This window comes from Cyanistes caeruleus, chromosome 4 (genome assembly GCF_971803275.1).
Source record: "Cyanistes caeruleus chromosome 4, bCyaCae1.hap1.1, whole genome shotgun sequence".
In the NCBI taxonomy this organism is placed as follows: domain Eukaryota; kingdom Metazoa; phylum Chordata; class Aves; order Passeriformes; family Paridae; genus Cyanistes; species Cyanistes caeruleus.
Genome location: NC_141704.1, coordinates 57,837,780 through 57,852,506, shown reverse-complemented (window position 1 = coordinate 57,852,506; position 14,727 = coordinate 57,837,780). Strand labels below are relative to the sequence as shown.

The 14,727-nt window shown below is 41.5% G+C and overlaps 1 protein-coding gene across 6 annotated transcripts; it reads right to left on the bottom strand.

Annotated features, from left to right (window-relative positions):
- Positions 1–628: 628 nt before the first annotated feature.
- Positions 629–5,545, bottom strand: MRPS33 (mitochondrial ribosomal protein S33). Of its 6 annotated transcripts, none has more exons than XM_023937930.2 (3): positions 5,216–5,545; positions 2,625–2,884; positions 629–969 (listed from the first exon to the last, which is right to left on the bottom strand). In XM_023937930.2, exons 2-3 carry the CDS (start codon positions 2,837–2,839, stop codon positions 864–866), a joined length of 321 nt encoding a protein of 106 aa, XP_023793698.1. In that variant the 5' UTR covers positions 2,840–2,884; positions 5,216–5,545; the 3' UTR covers positions 629–863. The 6 variants fall into 6 exon arrangements, with proteins under 6 accessions (XP_023793698.1, XP_023793691.1, XP_086741052.1 ...); XM_023937923.2 differs by having other exon boundaries at positions 5,205–5,283; XM_086884926.1 differs by lacking the exon at positions 5,216–5,545 and adding an exon at positions 4,764–5,118.
- Positions 5,546–14,727: the final 9,182 nt, after the last annotated feature.

Sequence of the window (14,727 nt, the reverse complement as noted above, 5' to 3'; positions counted from 1 at the left end):
GAAACACCCTTTAACACAATCAGCACCTCTTCAATTAATAACCTTGGTGAGGTAGAGCTGTTACAAATTTATGTAGATCCACCAGTCATTAATATTAGCAACCAAAGGAGCCTAGTGATAAAACACCTACTGAATGCTAATAAAAATGTTCATCATCTTAGGTAGTGTTTTATACATGCCTTCCAGGCAATCAGAATAAGTTTACTGTAAAAAAAATATTTAAAAATTCATATTGTATATAATTAATTATATTTCATGATGGCATATAATAGTTCCATTATTATATGGATTTAGTTACTTAATATTTCAGCCTCTTTTGTTGTAGTATCTTAAAGTTCAGGGTACAATCAGAGTGCTGTGGGCAGGCAGTAGTCTCAGTGAAAAGCACAGAGCAACAGAGTGCAACAGCAACTTAAAAAACTTAAAAACTTAAAAAAACTTGAAAAAAAATAGCACTAGAGCTACCTGAAATGAAACTAATTATAAAAGGTAAGATTGACAAGAAGCAGGAATCCTTGGTTTCTTGTGACCACATGCAAAACAGTGTTGATACTAACACAAGAAAGTAAAACAGACAATGAAAAGCAAACAACTTCCAGATCAAGAAAACTGAAACAACTACAGATGGTTTCAAGAAAAACACTGAGCACCTTTTTTTTTTTATTACTGTGCTGCAATATACAGTGTATTTGAAGTACAGAAATTCAAAACCAGTAAAACTTCAAAGACCCAAGTGCATTCCCAAGATGGAGTCCACTATTTCACAGCGTGTTTCTTGTGCCCCACACGCTGCTCACATGCCAAGCCTTCTCCAGCTGCTCCCCAGCATTTCCAGAATAGTCAGTTACATTGTTCCAACAACACTATTTCTTTTTGAGAGCTCTCTTTCCTTCTCCTTTCTTTGGTTTTTCCTTCCCACGGAGCTTTTTCAATCGCCTCATCTCCTCCTTGAAATCCTGGTGCTCATCCCTAGATGGGGAAGAAGGAATAAAGTTTACTCTTTTTATTGGGATGCAGAGATACTAATAGTTCTTTGAACCATATGCTAATGAAAAAAAACAAAAATCAAAACTTTTTTTAACCATGAAGTCCATACTGAAGCTTGCTGCAATGTATTCCACATTACTGCCGGCAGTATCACTGAATATACCATGAGAGATTTCCTCTGATACTTTCAGAACTAACAGGGTTGTCCTTTTCAGCAACAAGGGGTGTGTGCAGGTATGTATTATTTCAACTGCATTTATTGATCCCCTTTGTTTCAATGAGCAGTAAACTGCAAAAATCAGCAAGAGACAAGAGTAAGATTTTCCCCCCTGTCATCCAGCGCAGCAGTGCAGCCACAGCACATTGTGTTCCTGTGTTCAGGTCATGAGCTCCTAGGGAAACAGGGCCATGCTGAGCAGTAATTACAGCACGTGGCACTGCTCTCAGGTGACTTCAGGAATGAGTTATGAAGATGGCATCAGTACTGGTAGAATCTTAATAAGAGAATAAAACAGGAAGGAAGATGAAGGGGCTGGCAGAGATAATTAATCCTCAATCATTCTCTAATAAGTTCTCTTAATATGTCCCTATATTTTTTAGTGCAAAATGATTTTCAGAAGTCATAACTGCATCCTATATGGCCTAAGATTGCTGCACTGCTATTTTTAAACACACCTTCTCTAAATAGAAACAAAAAGCTTGTGATTTATTACCGGCCTTATTAGTCTACGAGTCTTCATTGCATGATTTTTTTCCTTCTACCAACTCTCTGTATACAGAGCAGCCAGAGAATGAACTTAATAGGGGAAGGAGAAAAGAACATTAGCATCACATTGAGGCTTTCTGTGTAAACAGCCAGTCTAGAAAGTGTTGCCACATCCACCTAAATCAAGAGCATCCTGGATGCAATCCTTGATGGTTAGTATTGTCATACTAGCAACAGGTAATCTGTTTTGACTATACAGGGTTTGCAGCCTCACTTTTAAAGATTTTTTTAGGGCTACCTGACAGGAGTAAAAGAACTGCATTTGACTCCTACTGACGTTCTTCAGCAGTACAATTCTCCCTGATACAGACTGTGGAAGTTAATTTAGAAATCAGACAACTGGTTTGGATGTAGCTGGAATTAACAAGACTATTTAAAACACATTTGAATTTAATTTAATTTATTTTGAAGAATAAAAAGGCCCTCTGGCCTAACAGAGACTTTCTGTCTCTTCTAAATTTCACTTATTAGCTGTTGAATGACTGAGAACTATACGGTAAGTCTGGTATTAACATCACTTCTTTTTAGCACATTCATTTGCCATACTCAGAACTACAGACCCATCTCTTGTCTATCAGAAAGCTTTCTTTTCCCCACAAAGCAAAAGAAGGAACTATTTCTTAGGTAACTGCTTGCCCACAACTACACTCAACTCTTTCTCACAAAAGATTACAATTACGGTAAAAGTCAAGACAGCAGTCACTTAGCTCTCCTTGCCATCAGTGCAACAATCAAATGCCTATTTCCATATGTACCATATTCAGAACTAAACATTTCTCCTCTTTCCCTTAAGGAAATCAAATGCAACAAGACTCCCACCCACCCCTTTCCCATCCCAGCCCTGCTCCCACCCTACAAGCGCAGGAAGTACCTGTAGAGCCCGAAGTAGCGCAGTTTCCTCATGAGGCCGTAGTAGGTGTTGTGAGGGGGGTACCAGTTGTACACCTCCTCCCTCTTGGCCAGGGGCTGCTCACTGAACAGCTTCACCACTTTCATGGATTTGGAGTCAGTGCGCCTGACAACGTCGCCGAATATCTGGGCACTCAGCCGGGCCATGCGAAGGGCATAGCTGGAAACATTGGACATCTCCCCAGGAATGGTGGGCACACACAGACAGACAGACGGACCTTCCTGCAAAAGGAAACACAGGAGTCACAACTCTTAAGATGGCTGAGTAGAACAAGCTATCCCAGAATTAGGGCAAACAAAGGAATGTATCACTCATTTGACATCACACGTTCCTTGCATAAAATCAGTCATTACATACTCTAGCATGTAATTCTGAATATAAAGAACATCTACATGAATTCAGGGACAATTCCCAGCAATACCAACTATAAAAGTACCTCCACTACACCACCATTTACCATGGCAAGCATGGCTTACTGGCAGAACCCACTCAGCTTGCTCAAGACAACCCTTAACTCCAGCCATAGGGACAATTACAGTGTGAACTCTGCCAAAAATCACACCTGTGTGATACCACTGACTGCTGCACAAGCACAAGGTAAGGCACCACTTGAACATACTGAGAAAACAACCTGGAAGTTTTTCCTCATGAAAGTTTCTCACCCTATTCAAAACATCATTACAATCCACGTAACAACAACTTATTTATATATAAATCATGTTTCTCTATATGAATCACACAGATCTTTCCCATCTCAATTCCCTTCCCTTGATCATCTCCAGCAGGTTTTTCTCCATTCTTGTTTCAGTCTCTCACAATACCTATTCTTTTTGAGAGGAAAAAAGTAGTTTTTTCCATGCCAGATTCTTTTTTCCAAGAAAATCCATCAGCAGCTTCCCATTCTCTTTTAGTCATCACTCACCTAAAAACCTCTGCAACAAAAATGTCCTAAAAACAAAACCGTTGGTATCAGGCCACCAGACAACATCTACTCTCCTAAAATAGCATGAGAAGGGTGTTCCCTCAGCTTTTCTAAGCCTCCTCATTTTAAGTCTTTACTCCTTCTTTGCAGAATAGGTTGTAGTAGACAAGAATAGCAATCCCATAATCTTGTATTTGAAATTTATCTTGTCTGTACTTTGCCTTTTTGAATGAGTGGTAATATAAATCATCAGACAAATTAGGCAGGCTCATTCAAGAGCATGACATTGAGGTAAAAGTTTAAAATTTTTGTTTTAAAAAATATTGCACAGCTGATTCCAGAATATGAGCATAACAAATGAAAGATCATGGATAAGAGTAATCATAGGACAAGTGCTAAGTCCACTTCAGTATGATTACACAGGGCCTGTTGTTTAATAACACAAATTTGAAGTATTCATAACCTCAAGTGTACATGTACCTGATCATTGGAGGACCTATTTTGATTTACTCCTGTTAGCAAAGCACTCTAAAGGAACCAGGAAAAAAATCAAGCATGAAAATAATACAAGTAATTTGAGAAGAGAGAATAATGGAGAAAGCAAAAAAAAGAGAAGGCAAAGTGTCAGAGGCCTTGAGCTAAGGCAGTAGGCCTAGGGTGAGAAGACAGAAGCTCTTAAATAATTGCAGGGCAGCACTTCAACGTGAGCATGTATTACAGGGGGAAATAATCACTAAGTTTTGCAAAATCATCTGCTTCAAAACAGGCAGTTCTCCTACATTCTGAGACAAAGCAACAAATTGTCCCCCAAACTCGTCATCACATGACTCCAAAAGCATGTCCTTATCACCACACTCAGACACACCATTTACTTACTGCAGCTTTAAAATGAAAATACCTTTCGCTCCTGAACAATGCAAACCTGCGGTCTGAGGAACCTGATTTTCCCTTCCGAATCGCTTAAGGAATTATAACAGCCCAAGCTAAGGCTGGAGACCTCCATTAATCCCCTCCCGACCAAGAACGCCTGAGAGAGAAGTAAAGCAAAGCCTACAGACTCCCAAGAGCCGGAGCTATCCAAACCCTGTTCGAGTGATTCTGTGAGATAGAAGAGTACTTTCGTTATCGTCACCTCCAGCAATGACATCCTCAGGACTGCCCACAAGGGATGAACACACCTAAAGCACAACCAGTGTTCAGTGTTGCCGCTCCACCTGCTCCCGGCTCTCTACTCCCACCCAAAGCCGTTCCTGTCCCAGCCTGGATTATTTTTTATTCCCGATCCACCAGCTTGTTTCAGACCGCTCCCTTCTCACTCAGAAAACACCAGGAGAACTCTCTTTTCCCCCCGTTCCTTCTGGTTTTCCCAGGAGCACAGGGGGAAGACCAGGCCGCCACGGAGCTCAACCCGCGCTGGCGCGGCGCCGCCTCAGGCCGCGCTCCCCTGAGGGACGGGAGCGCCGGGACGCGCCCCAGGGCTGCGGCTCCCTGGGACACGGCCCCGCCCGGGGACACAGCCCCGCCCGGCACCCCGGAGCCCGGCATCCCGGCACCCCGGTACCCCGGAGCCCGGTACCCCGGAGCCCCGGAGCCCGGCACACCCGCTGCTCCCCGCTCACCCCGCGCTGACCCGCGGCCCGAGGAGCGGCGGCGCTGCCGGAGCAGAGGCGGCGCGCACGGGTGACGCGAGGGGCGGGACGGGCGGCCAAGGGCGGGATCTTCCTCCTCCTCTGTCCCCCTCTGCTGCTTGTCCTCCTTCCCCGCGCTCGGTGGCGGCTCTCTGGGTGCTGTCCCCGGGGTCATGGAGTCACAGAATATCCAGTGGAAGTGATCCAGGAGGATCGTCGCGTCCGGCTCTGCACAGTACAAGCCAAAAGGCCGCACACCACGAGAGGGTCGCAGCCTCTTGCGTCAAGAACGTTTTCATTGTGACTCCCTCTCTTTCATTTGTTTCCCTTCCTGCTGCAAGCAGCTTTGGGGTTATATGCTAAATCTAATCATGAAATGAGAAAAGCGGTTATCCTCATTAAAAGCTGATGACAAGTCTACACAGAGCCTTATTCTTTGCCAGAGAAGGGTGATGTGAGATGTCCTCACTGACACATCCAGTCAGCAGCCTTGCTCCGTAAGAACATGTTAATACCATGCTGGTTTTTCTCTTGGGAGAAGGCGTGGGTTTACATAAAGAGCTGAAGGCCGTGTCTTCACTTATGGCCTTGACCAAATGCGACAATTTGGGACAAATGTCAAAATCTAATTTTACTGAAAGGAAATGAAAGGGAGAGTTTGGGGGCCACAAATGTTTGTCATTCACTGTGTTTCCAAAGCACTCTGAGAGACTGTTTCTCTACTCCAAGTTCAGGGCGTACGTCTCCTGTGCTCCTTGCCAGTTCTTACTGTCATAACTTTTGCTTCCCTCCTGCTGCTTGTTTTCAAAGATGGTTATTTAGCTGCCTTGGCAAACTTACCTGCACAATCTCAGTCTTTCAGCACAGGTGGCCTCTTGTTCTCTTGATGCTGGTGAAGGTGTTGGGTTGGTCACTCACCTTCGTGCCCCAAAGCTGAAGTGGGATGTGTGCCCAGGGGAGTCCCTGAGGTGTGGGGATGCTCACCTGACCCTGCTATGCTTCCCTTGGCACCCCTCTGGCCACTGCCAATCCCACCAGACATGAGCTTTCCCAGTGCTTGATTTATGCTAATTTTTAATCAGTGCCAGGAGGTGCTAAATCAGACTCTGTGCAAACATCTGAGTAAATGACAATTATGTGATTGCATTTATATGCCAAACGTGTAACGCCATCGAAGGAGGAAATTTGGTATGTCTGGAGCGCTCCATTTTCTAGAAGAGCAGATTCTTCCAAGCATTGAGCAAATTGTTATTCTGTCACCCTTCCTTTTTTAATTTTCTGTCATCTTTTCCATGCTTGTCACAGGCAGAGCAGCCTCACGGCCTGGGCAACCCAGTCCCTTTCTTGTCCTGTTTGAATATTGGCACGATCCTCTAATTTCCTTTATATTCCTGATCTAGTGGAAGGTTTCCCTGCCCATGGCAGGGAGGGGTTGGAACTAGATGATATTTAAGGTCCCTTCTGACCCAAGTATGATTCTGTGATTACTAAGAATTTAACATTCCTGGAATTTCTTTATCCAGTTATTCAAACACTCTCATATAAAAGTTCTCTAGATATCCTAATTTTAAAATGTTTGCTCTAATAGATCTTGTCTACCATTTTCATTACTGACTAATGGACAGAAAAGTGCTTCTTTTTTTTTCCCCTAAGATAAGGAAAGTGTCTCTTCTTTAATTTTTCTAAGAAGGAAAGAGGTTTTTAGCACTTCTTCCAATTCTGTGCTATTTTACCATCTCTAGACATACACATCAGCATTGTTGCACCTCTCATTTTCCTGTCTCTATTCACACCATTTATGCTTTTTCTGTGGTCTTCATTATTTGTATTAACAGACTATTTTTCCCCTATATTTTTGTCTTTCTATGTTGTTCTATACCATGCTTTTAACTTTTGAGTGTTTCCTTCACCCTGCTGCTGAGACGAAGTTGTCCTTCAGCCAAAATTGGCCATTTTGTTAATTAAGCAATCATGACTTTATGGAGTAAGATCATAAGTAAGATCTCATTTACATTTCTATCTCTATTTTTGAATCACAATTTTCTCGTCAATTCTCCCATCTTGACGGAGAAGGTCTTTCTGAAGCTTGTGTGTGTGTGAAAGAGAGAGAGGAGGGCAGGGGGAGAGAGAGAGAGACAATTTCTCTGACTGGGACTGTTCTTTGTCCTTGTTATAACAACTGTCCTTGCTATAATCAAATGATAATTGCTGGCTCCTAAACAACCACCCCTTTTTGTTCTGTTAAGTTGTTTAAACATTATGAGTTCAAAAATACTTCTTCCATGCAGACTGGAATAAATTCTGTCACAGAAAATAAGTTTTTGGAAAGTGTAATGAGTCGTGGCTTCTGGCTATTGGGGCTTTTTCCTCACACAGCTTCAAACTGAGGACACTTCTGGTGCCTTGGAGGGATAAGCAACCTGATTCTCTGCAGCCATCCCCACTCCATTCCACCCCTCCTTAACAAGGTTAGTCGGAACAAGTTACTGTCCCTGCATCTCTAAAATAATGAGGCTAGTTTCATGTGCATTCTTAGCTTCTCAATCTTCAAATTTCTTTATTTATGTTAAAGGATTGGGGAAAAGTATTTTAATATTCCATTTTGGTAAACCATCCTGCCAGATTCATCAGTAGTTACATCAGTTCAATCTCATCCCTCTTCATCAATGAAAATATTTTTCTTACATGTTACCCATACTCTGAAAGCTGACTTATAGACCACTGGAAAACATCTTGCACTTTCCTTCAAAGTATTGCTGCTGCCTCTACTTGCAGGCTCCAGTATGGCCTTTTTGGTGTGGTGGAAGCACAAATATGAAAAGGCCTGCATTACTTAAATAGTTCTGCCTTTTTGCTCAGTTGTTTCTCCCTTCAGCCAATATTATTATTTTTATTATTATTTTTATTATTTTTATTTTTTATTTTTTATTATTTTAATTATTATTATTATTGTTATTATTATTATTAGATCAAAGTAAAAATGTGCACTTACAAGAGCCTATTTATGTCACTGTAGCACTGCTGTTGCTGTGGTTATGAGGAGAATTGCTTGCAGAGCACCCAGCCAGGGTTAGCGTGCCAGTAAGGCGGCGTACAGACACAGGATGGAAAATCAGGGTCACATCAGTCAACAGAACAGCAACTCAACACATCTGCAAATTTGCAGAGACAGAGAATGATCTGGTTTGCAATCCAGGGACCCAAAAAGCCTTGCTCACCTTATCTGGGACACTGTGTCTCCCTATATTCTGCCAGGGAGTGTAAACTCAACATCCCCACCCCGAGGTCTTCACAGTCCAAATGAGACTTGGCATGCTAAGGATTGGAATGATGCAGCAGAGACTGACTACAGGAATGGATAGGTTTGTGATGAGCTGCATTCTCAGGACATGTTGTTAGATCCTCCTGAGCTTTTTGTTGCAAACAGAGCAAAGTGTTTGGACTTGTTAGTACTTATTTACAAGAAAATCAGTGGGGGATGGCTGAGTGAAAAAGCTCCTAGAAAGGAGTTAAAGGAGATTGAGCTGACATGGGGTAGAAGACAACAAGGGTATTCTCTGTACAGGGACTGTTGGAGGAAAGAAATGAAGGTAGTGGAGAGACATTCGTGGAACACATGCAAAACAGCCAAAAATAAAAAAAGAGACCTCATGATGAAGTACAATAAAGACCATTTTACAAATAGTTGGCAATAATTTTGTCTGGAGTTATTATTTGATCAATAGTGATCTGGAAATGTTTATTTAGTTAATTCATTTTGTGTATCTATTTTAGTTATAACTGAATGACAGCTTCAAGGCAAAATTTTGACAAAATGCAACACTTGATCCATTGTTTGTCCTGAGAAGGTAAAGATATACCCAGAAAGCAAAAAAAAATCACGGTGACAGTTTGCTCATTGGTGCTTGTTTATTGACATTTAGAGGAAAGAAGAGTCTGAACTTGTATCATTTGATCTTGGAAATGAAGCATTTGAGCAGTACCTGTATGACAAAGTGATCAACTTCCCTCCTAAGCCGTATGCTTAGAACTATTGTGCTGTAACATGATCTCTAACCTTTTCTTGTTTTAAATACTGACATAAGGGAACAAGATCATCTGAGTAAGTAGAAGGACCCTCTGAGCATTTGGTAAAACTGCGTTGGCTACATACGTGTTTAGAAATCATTAGTTATTCATTATGTGTTCATGATTAATTGGCAAACTTCAACTGTATTTTGTTGCACAGCGATTCGTGCTGAGCCACGGAGACATCTGAATTGCAAATCCCTCTGGAAAGAATGTGTGGTGTTAAGAGACTGACAGACTTTGGGTGGGCATTTGAAGGATATTTTGACTTTAAAGTAACTCATCAAACTAATGCCAGAGTGGAATCCACAAAGATGTCACTATTAAATACTGCCGCTCCAGCTCTCTAACACTGGGAACACTCAGGAGGGAGATGCAGCATAAGAGAAAAACAGAAATTATTTTTCAAAGCCTGTTGGCATCTTGAGTTTATTGCTTTCCCCAACAGCAGGGCTGTTGAGGCAGCCTTCCCTCCTCCTGGGGAAAGAGAGCCAGTGCCGTTTGTCTCTTGTGCAGTGCCCTCAGAGTGATGCCTGAAATGATATTGGCAGTTCTGCAGCAGATCTGTAACACATCCGTTTTAATGGAAGATGAACAGTCTGGTATAGCGGATGCTGCACAAAGCTGAACAGGCAATGGATGCTGTGGATCTCCACACACTTCCATGTTTGTCTTCTAGATTCACTAATTTGTGATTCAACAACATGCCAAAATAAATGGCCAGTGATAGATTTCAGTGAAGTACTTAAGACTGGAGAGAAGGGATATTTCTTAGTGGTTAGATGAAGGGTTTGGGAATGGGAATTGTTGAATCTTGGGGTTTTTTTTGCAGCTCCATTACTAACTCACTGGATGACCTTAAGCAAGTTAATTAACCTATCTGCCATTTCATACCTCTGTAAACTGGGGAAAATAATGTCTGCTTCAGAAATGGGTTGTGAAGATGAATTAATTCTTAGAAAATGCTTCAGCTTCCCCTTGTGAAAAACATACTACAGAAGTGTTGTTGTTACTTTACTAACAACATGCACATAAAACTTTTAAAGGCAACAGTAGCAAAGACACATTTTTTTGGCTGGGACAGAGGATTGCAGAGGGGAGGAAAAAAAAGGAAAAAAATTAAAATGACAGAATCAGCAAAAGAGAAGAAATAATGAAGACATCTGGTTCACTGCTGATAAAAGCTCTTGTAGTTTCTCTTCCATCACTCCTTGCAACACTCATCTGAAAGGACATCCACCAAGGCTTTCAAATGGGGTCAAAAAGCTGTTAATCTCTAATTCTGTTTGACCAAGTGTGAAAACAGAGTGAATAAAAATGTTCCAGCAATAGAATTTTCAGGGATACATCAATCTCTTAAACATAAAATTCGAGGAGATTAGTTGGGTCTGTTTGAGTTCACATTTCTTCAAGCCAAACTCTTTTCAAGATACTGTCTTGGATCTAGACCTCTTGGGTTTGTGAGCTGGTGGCTCCCCTGAGTTTCAGAAGAATTTAATTTCGTATATCCCTATTGACCTCCATGGTGCATTTCAATGCAACTTTCTCTCCGTGTTTTCCTGGTTTAGGTCCCTTCTTGTCTTAGGTTATCTTGACCAATGCTGACCACAGGATACATTGTTAGGCCTTTGGGAGCGCTTTGGATAGCCGCTCTGGCTGCCTTGGTTTGTAATTCAGCAGATTTTCCCAAGATCTGGGTGGACTCACAGATACCCAGTCATTTCAGTAGTGCTCTATGTAGACCTAAACAGCATTGATCAACCTTTCCCCCTCAGTGAGTCTTTTGAAGGCAGAGTTATGGAAACAGATAATAATTCTGGTTTTAGTTTGGAGTTCTTTGCTGCACTCCTGGTGGGTGACATGAGGCTGCTGTTAGTTATGTAACCAGAACTGCTCTCTATTTCTGAATTTGCCTGCCTAGAGAGTCATAATCAATCCTGCATGCACTTCTCAGCCTCAGTTGGTTCAGCCTGTAAGAAGCATTTTGCAGAGGCTTTTTTTGGTTCAGTTCTTTCTCTCTGACCTTGCTAGTACCCAGGCTAAGTCGTGCTGCTACACCTGCTTTCTGGACATTTGTCCCCTTTTTCCTGAGAAAAATGCCTTCTTCAGATATTATGTCTGTGAGTCCCAATATTTATTAATTAATTTATTTATTTATTTATTTATTTATTTATCTATTTCCCTTGGGAAATTTTGTCCTTAGTCCTGGAAACATTATTTCTCTGGAAACAGGTAACTTCTTGCAGGCCAGTTTGTTTTTCATGAGCCATCTGGGTATGGTCAGGGGAACTTGCTACTCCCATGGTTTCTTGTTTGGTGGTCACTTACTGGAGGCCTTTGCAGAAAAAGGGAATAAATGTCTGTCTTTCATGGCCCAGCAGTTCTCACTGGAACAACGTCAGATAATTTAGAAATTTATTATAATTATTAATAACAAATATGTATATTTATATAAATATTAATTACAATTAATAATTAATAAATAATTTAGCTGTGAAATCACAGCTCTAAAGCTTGAGGTGGGGAAATGAACTGCACAAATGGATGAACTCTGAAGAATGACCAACCTTATTTTGCTGCAAATATACTTGGTGATAATAAATGAAGAGAAGTAAATGTAAAACTGTTGAAGATGGCAGCATGCTTGAGTCTAAATAGAAAGTTTATCATCCTAGATGTCAACTGCTTTTACGGCAGCACACAATACATTTTTATACACCTTTTTAAAATAAATTATTAAAATGAATCTGCTCTGCTGGGACTTCACAGCCAAATAGAATAGATGAAGGCTGAAGTCTTGCTTCTGAGTTTTGTTCCAAATTGAAGGAGTGCTTTTAGAGGATATAGTTTTTCCAAGCAGATGCTGGTTTTTGGTTAGCTTACTGGTTTTCTCTCCAGTTGCTTCTGTGATAGTTTCTTATGATCTGTGGATTCTGTTTTTTAATTAATCATAGTTCTTCTTTTGTGACTAAAAGAAGCAACAAATTTAATTGGTAGCTGAGAGCCAATCACAGGTGTGATATACTCATTATGAAACACAACATATCCATCTACAAAGGCTGTGACACTGTCTTTCACTGGATTAGTTCACAAAACACTGCTGATAGAAAAAAATCTCTGGGAATGAACAAAGTATTCTGAAATCTGTCAGAAGTTTAGGGAAGGTTGTACAGTGTGACTTGCCATGTCAAGCAAACTAACAGAACTGCAGATGCACTTTTACATTAGGCTGCCTATATGAACTACATATTGATGTAGTACAGAAAAAACAGAATTAATCAGGCTTTAATATATTGAAGATCAATGTGTTAGATACAACTTTAAGAATAAAAGCCTCTTCTCACCAAATATGCTTATTTTTGGCAGACAGAGGTCTGAGTTTTTGCTCTCAGTCAGTACTCTTTGGCACTAATATCTCGTCTCTGCCATCCTGGATTCTTCTTGCTATTTCTATAAGAGTCACAAGATCTATGAATTTTAATGAAGTGATATCTCCTGTTTTCAGCTGAGCCCAGTGGTGGTGATGTTGAGAGCCATCTTGCTTTTGTAGCTGGCTTTAGGCAGCAAGTGACCTTGCTGTACAGCTCCTGCATTCAGAGCAATGTCACCTTCCTCACTGCAGCAGGAAAAGGGTTTTTCCTGTAGCAGGATTTTGGGTAGGAGGCTGGGCTTGACATATCCAAAAGGTAAACAGGGGGAAGCAGAGATGGGCTTGAACAAAACAGCAGTCCTCATAGCAAGGCTTTTGGGGAAACAGGTCTGTTCCTGTGGAAGCCTGTCCAGTTCAGAGAAGAAGAAGCTGTAGAACATGAAGATGTTGACTACTAAGCTGGCAAGACAGTAAGTAAGCAGGACACAGAGCGGCTGCTGTGATCTCAGAGAGCAGAACATTGGAGCTGAATCTCTGCCTGTGAAATCTGGGGCTAAGATCTGTTTTCTGTTGTAGGGAGATGAATTTGAAAGAGCAAAGAGCCTGGAGGGCTAAATATTGCCCTTGTGCTTTAGCTGAGTTGTCTCCCAGCAGAACTTTCTCTTTCAATAGAGGCTTACACTTTTGCAGTTTAGGCCTTTTCATTTTCTTTAAAACTTCCTTGTTTCTCCTCTGTTATTGGAAGCACTTGAGTGTTTACCCAGGACTCAAGAGACAGGAATGGCTTTCCCGAATATTTTACTTTAGAGCTCAGCATGTTAAATGTGGCTTGATCTACATTTAGATCTTACCACCTGGCTGAAGGAACTAAAGCTGTTGGCAATTCCTTCAGAGGTGAAGTGATATCTCCCAAGACTTTCTGCAGTTTACCACAGTGCCCACAGACACTTGGGATGTGCGGAGGCGATGCAGGGATTCAGGGATAATGTTTGCAGTAGGCTGAGTTTGCCTCCCTGGCCTTGTTTACTGTACCTTATAACTCTGCTAAACTTCAACTGCTTGGGCTGATATTTTCCAAGCCTGATGTCCACACTGGATAGTTTGGGGGAAAGTTTTGTTTAAAGTAGTTCATCCTTGTTTTGCCTGAGCTTAAAAGCACTCCTGGAGATGTTCTCATGAACAGTGGTGATTATCATACATAGTAATCCACCGTGTCCACAGTGCAGCCTTTGGTTGTTAACAGTGATTTTGATAGTGGTTTTGACAGCTGATAGCTAAATAATGAAGAGTAAGTTTTAACAGGAGGAAGCAATTTTAGTGAAAAACCAACAGTCTTTTGTTTTGTTTTGTTTTGTCTTTGGGAAAACAACATTACACTGTGGTTATTTTTATCTGTGTATTGTCTTTTACTGGTCTCTGTGTGAGGCCATTTAGTGTCAGCCATTCCCTCTGCTTTATTGAAAAATGTGATATAGGACTTCTCACCTACCTGTCCTCCTGCCTTCTGCCCAGCAATTCATTTTGCTTCCTCCAAAACCAAATCTGTTCTTTTGATGGTATGCTCCATTCAGCTCCTGGCCCCTGATCAATTCTGCCTTAGCTCCTGTGTGCCTCCCCTGTTCATCACAACCTCAGGTCAGTAAATCAAGACTCCAAGAAAATACCAGAATAAATATTGCCTGTGGACTGTCATTCACTTGTGACTTGTGGTCATGAGGTAAAATACATGATCACATCCTGCTCTCTGCCCAGATTCTGTTTTCATTCATGCCAGATGACAGATGAACCAGGGCTCTGCAGTCCTGAGATGGTGGCTGTTTGGTGGACAGTGTTGAGGCTCAGTAGAGAGCCTAGCAGATGAGGATGGGTAGGAAAAATCATGGTCACGGGCATTTGAACTGAAATTGAGAATTGGATTTTGTTCTACCCTTTGTGAGAGTTTCTGTTATGAAGTTGGTGACTCAAAAAGATTACATTCTTCCCAAATTCTGTCCATGTGCCCCCCATTTTCTGTGTATCCAGTTTCAGTCACCCATGACTAATTTATGGAAATACTGCCCATGGTGCCTAGAGCAA

Coding starts and splice junctions, on each gene's coding strand:
- MRPS33 (XM_086884923.1), bottom strand. CDS start 4,588: ATGGAGGTCTCCAGCCTTAGCTTGGGCTGTTATAATTCCTTAAGCGAT. Junction 2,885..4,483: donor GCATTGTTCAGGAGCGAAAG/GTATTTTCATTT, acceptor TTCCTTTTGCAG/GAAGGTCCGTCTGTCTGTCT. Junction 970..2,624: donor CGCTACTTCGGGCTCTACAG/GTACTTCCTGCG, acceptor TTCCCCATCTAG/GGATGAGCACCAGGATTTCA.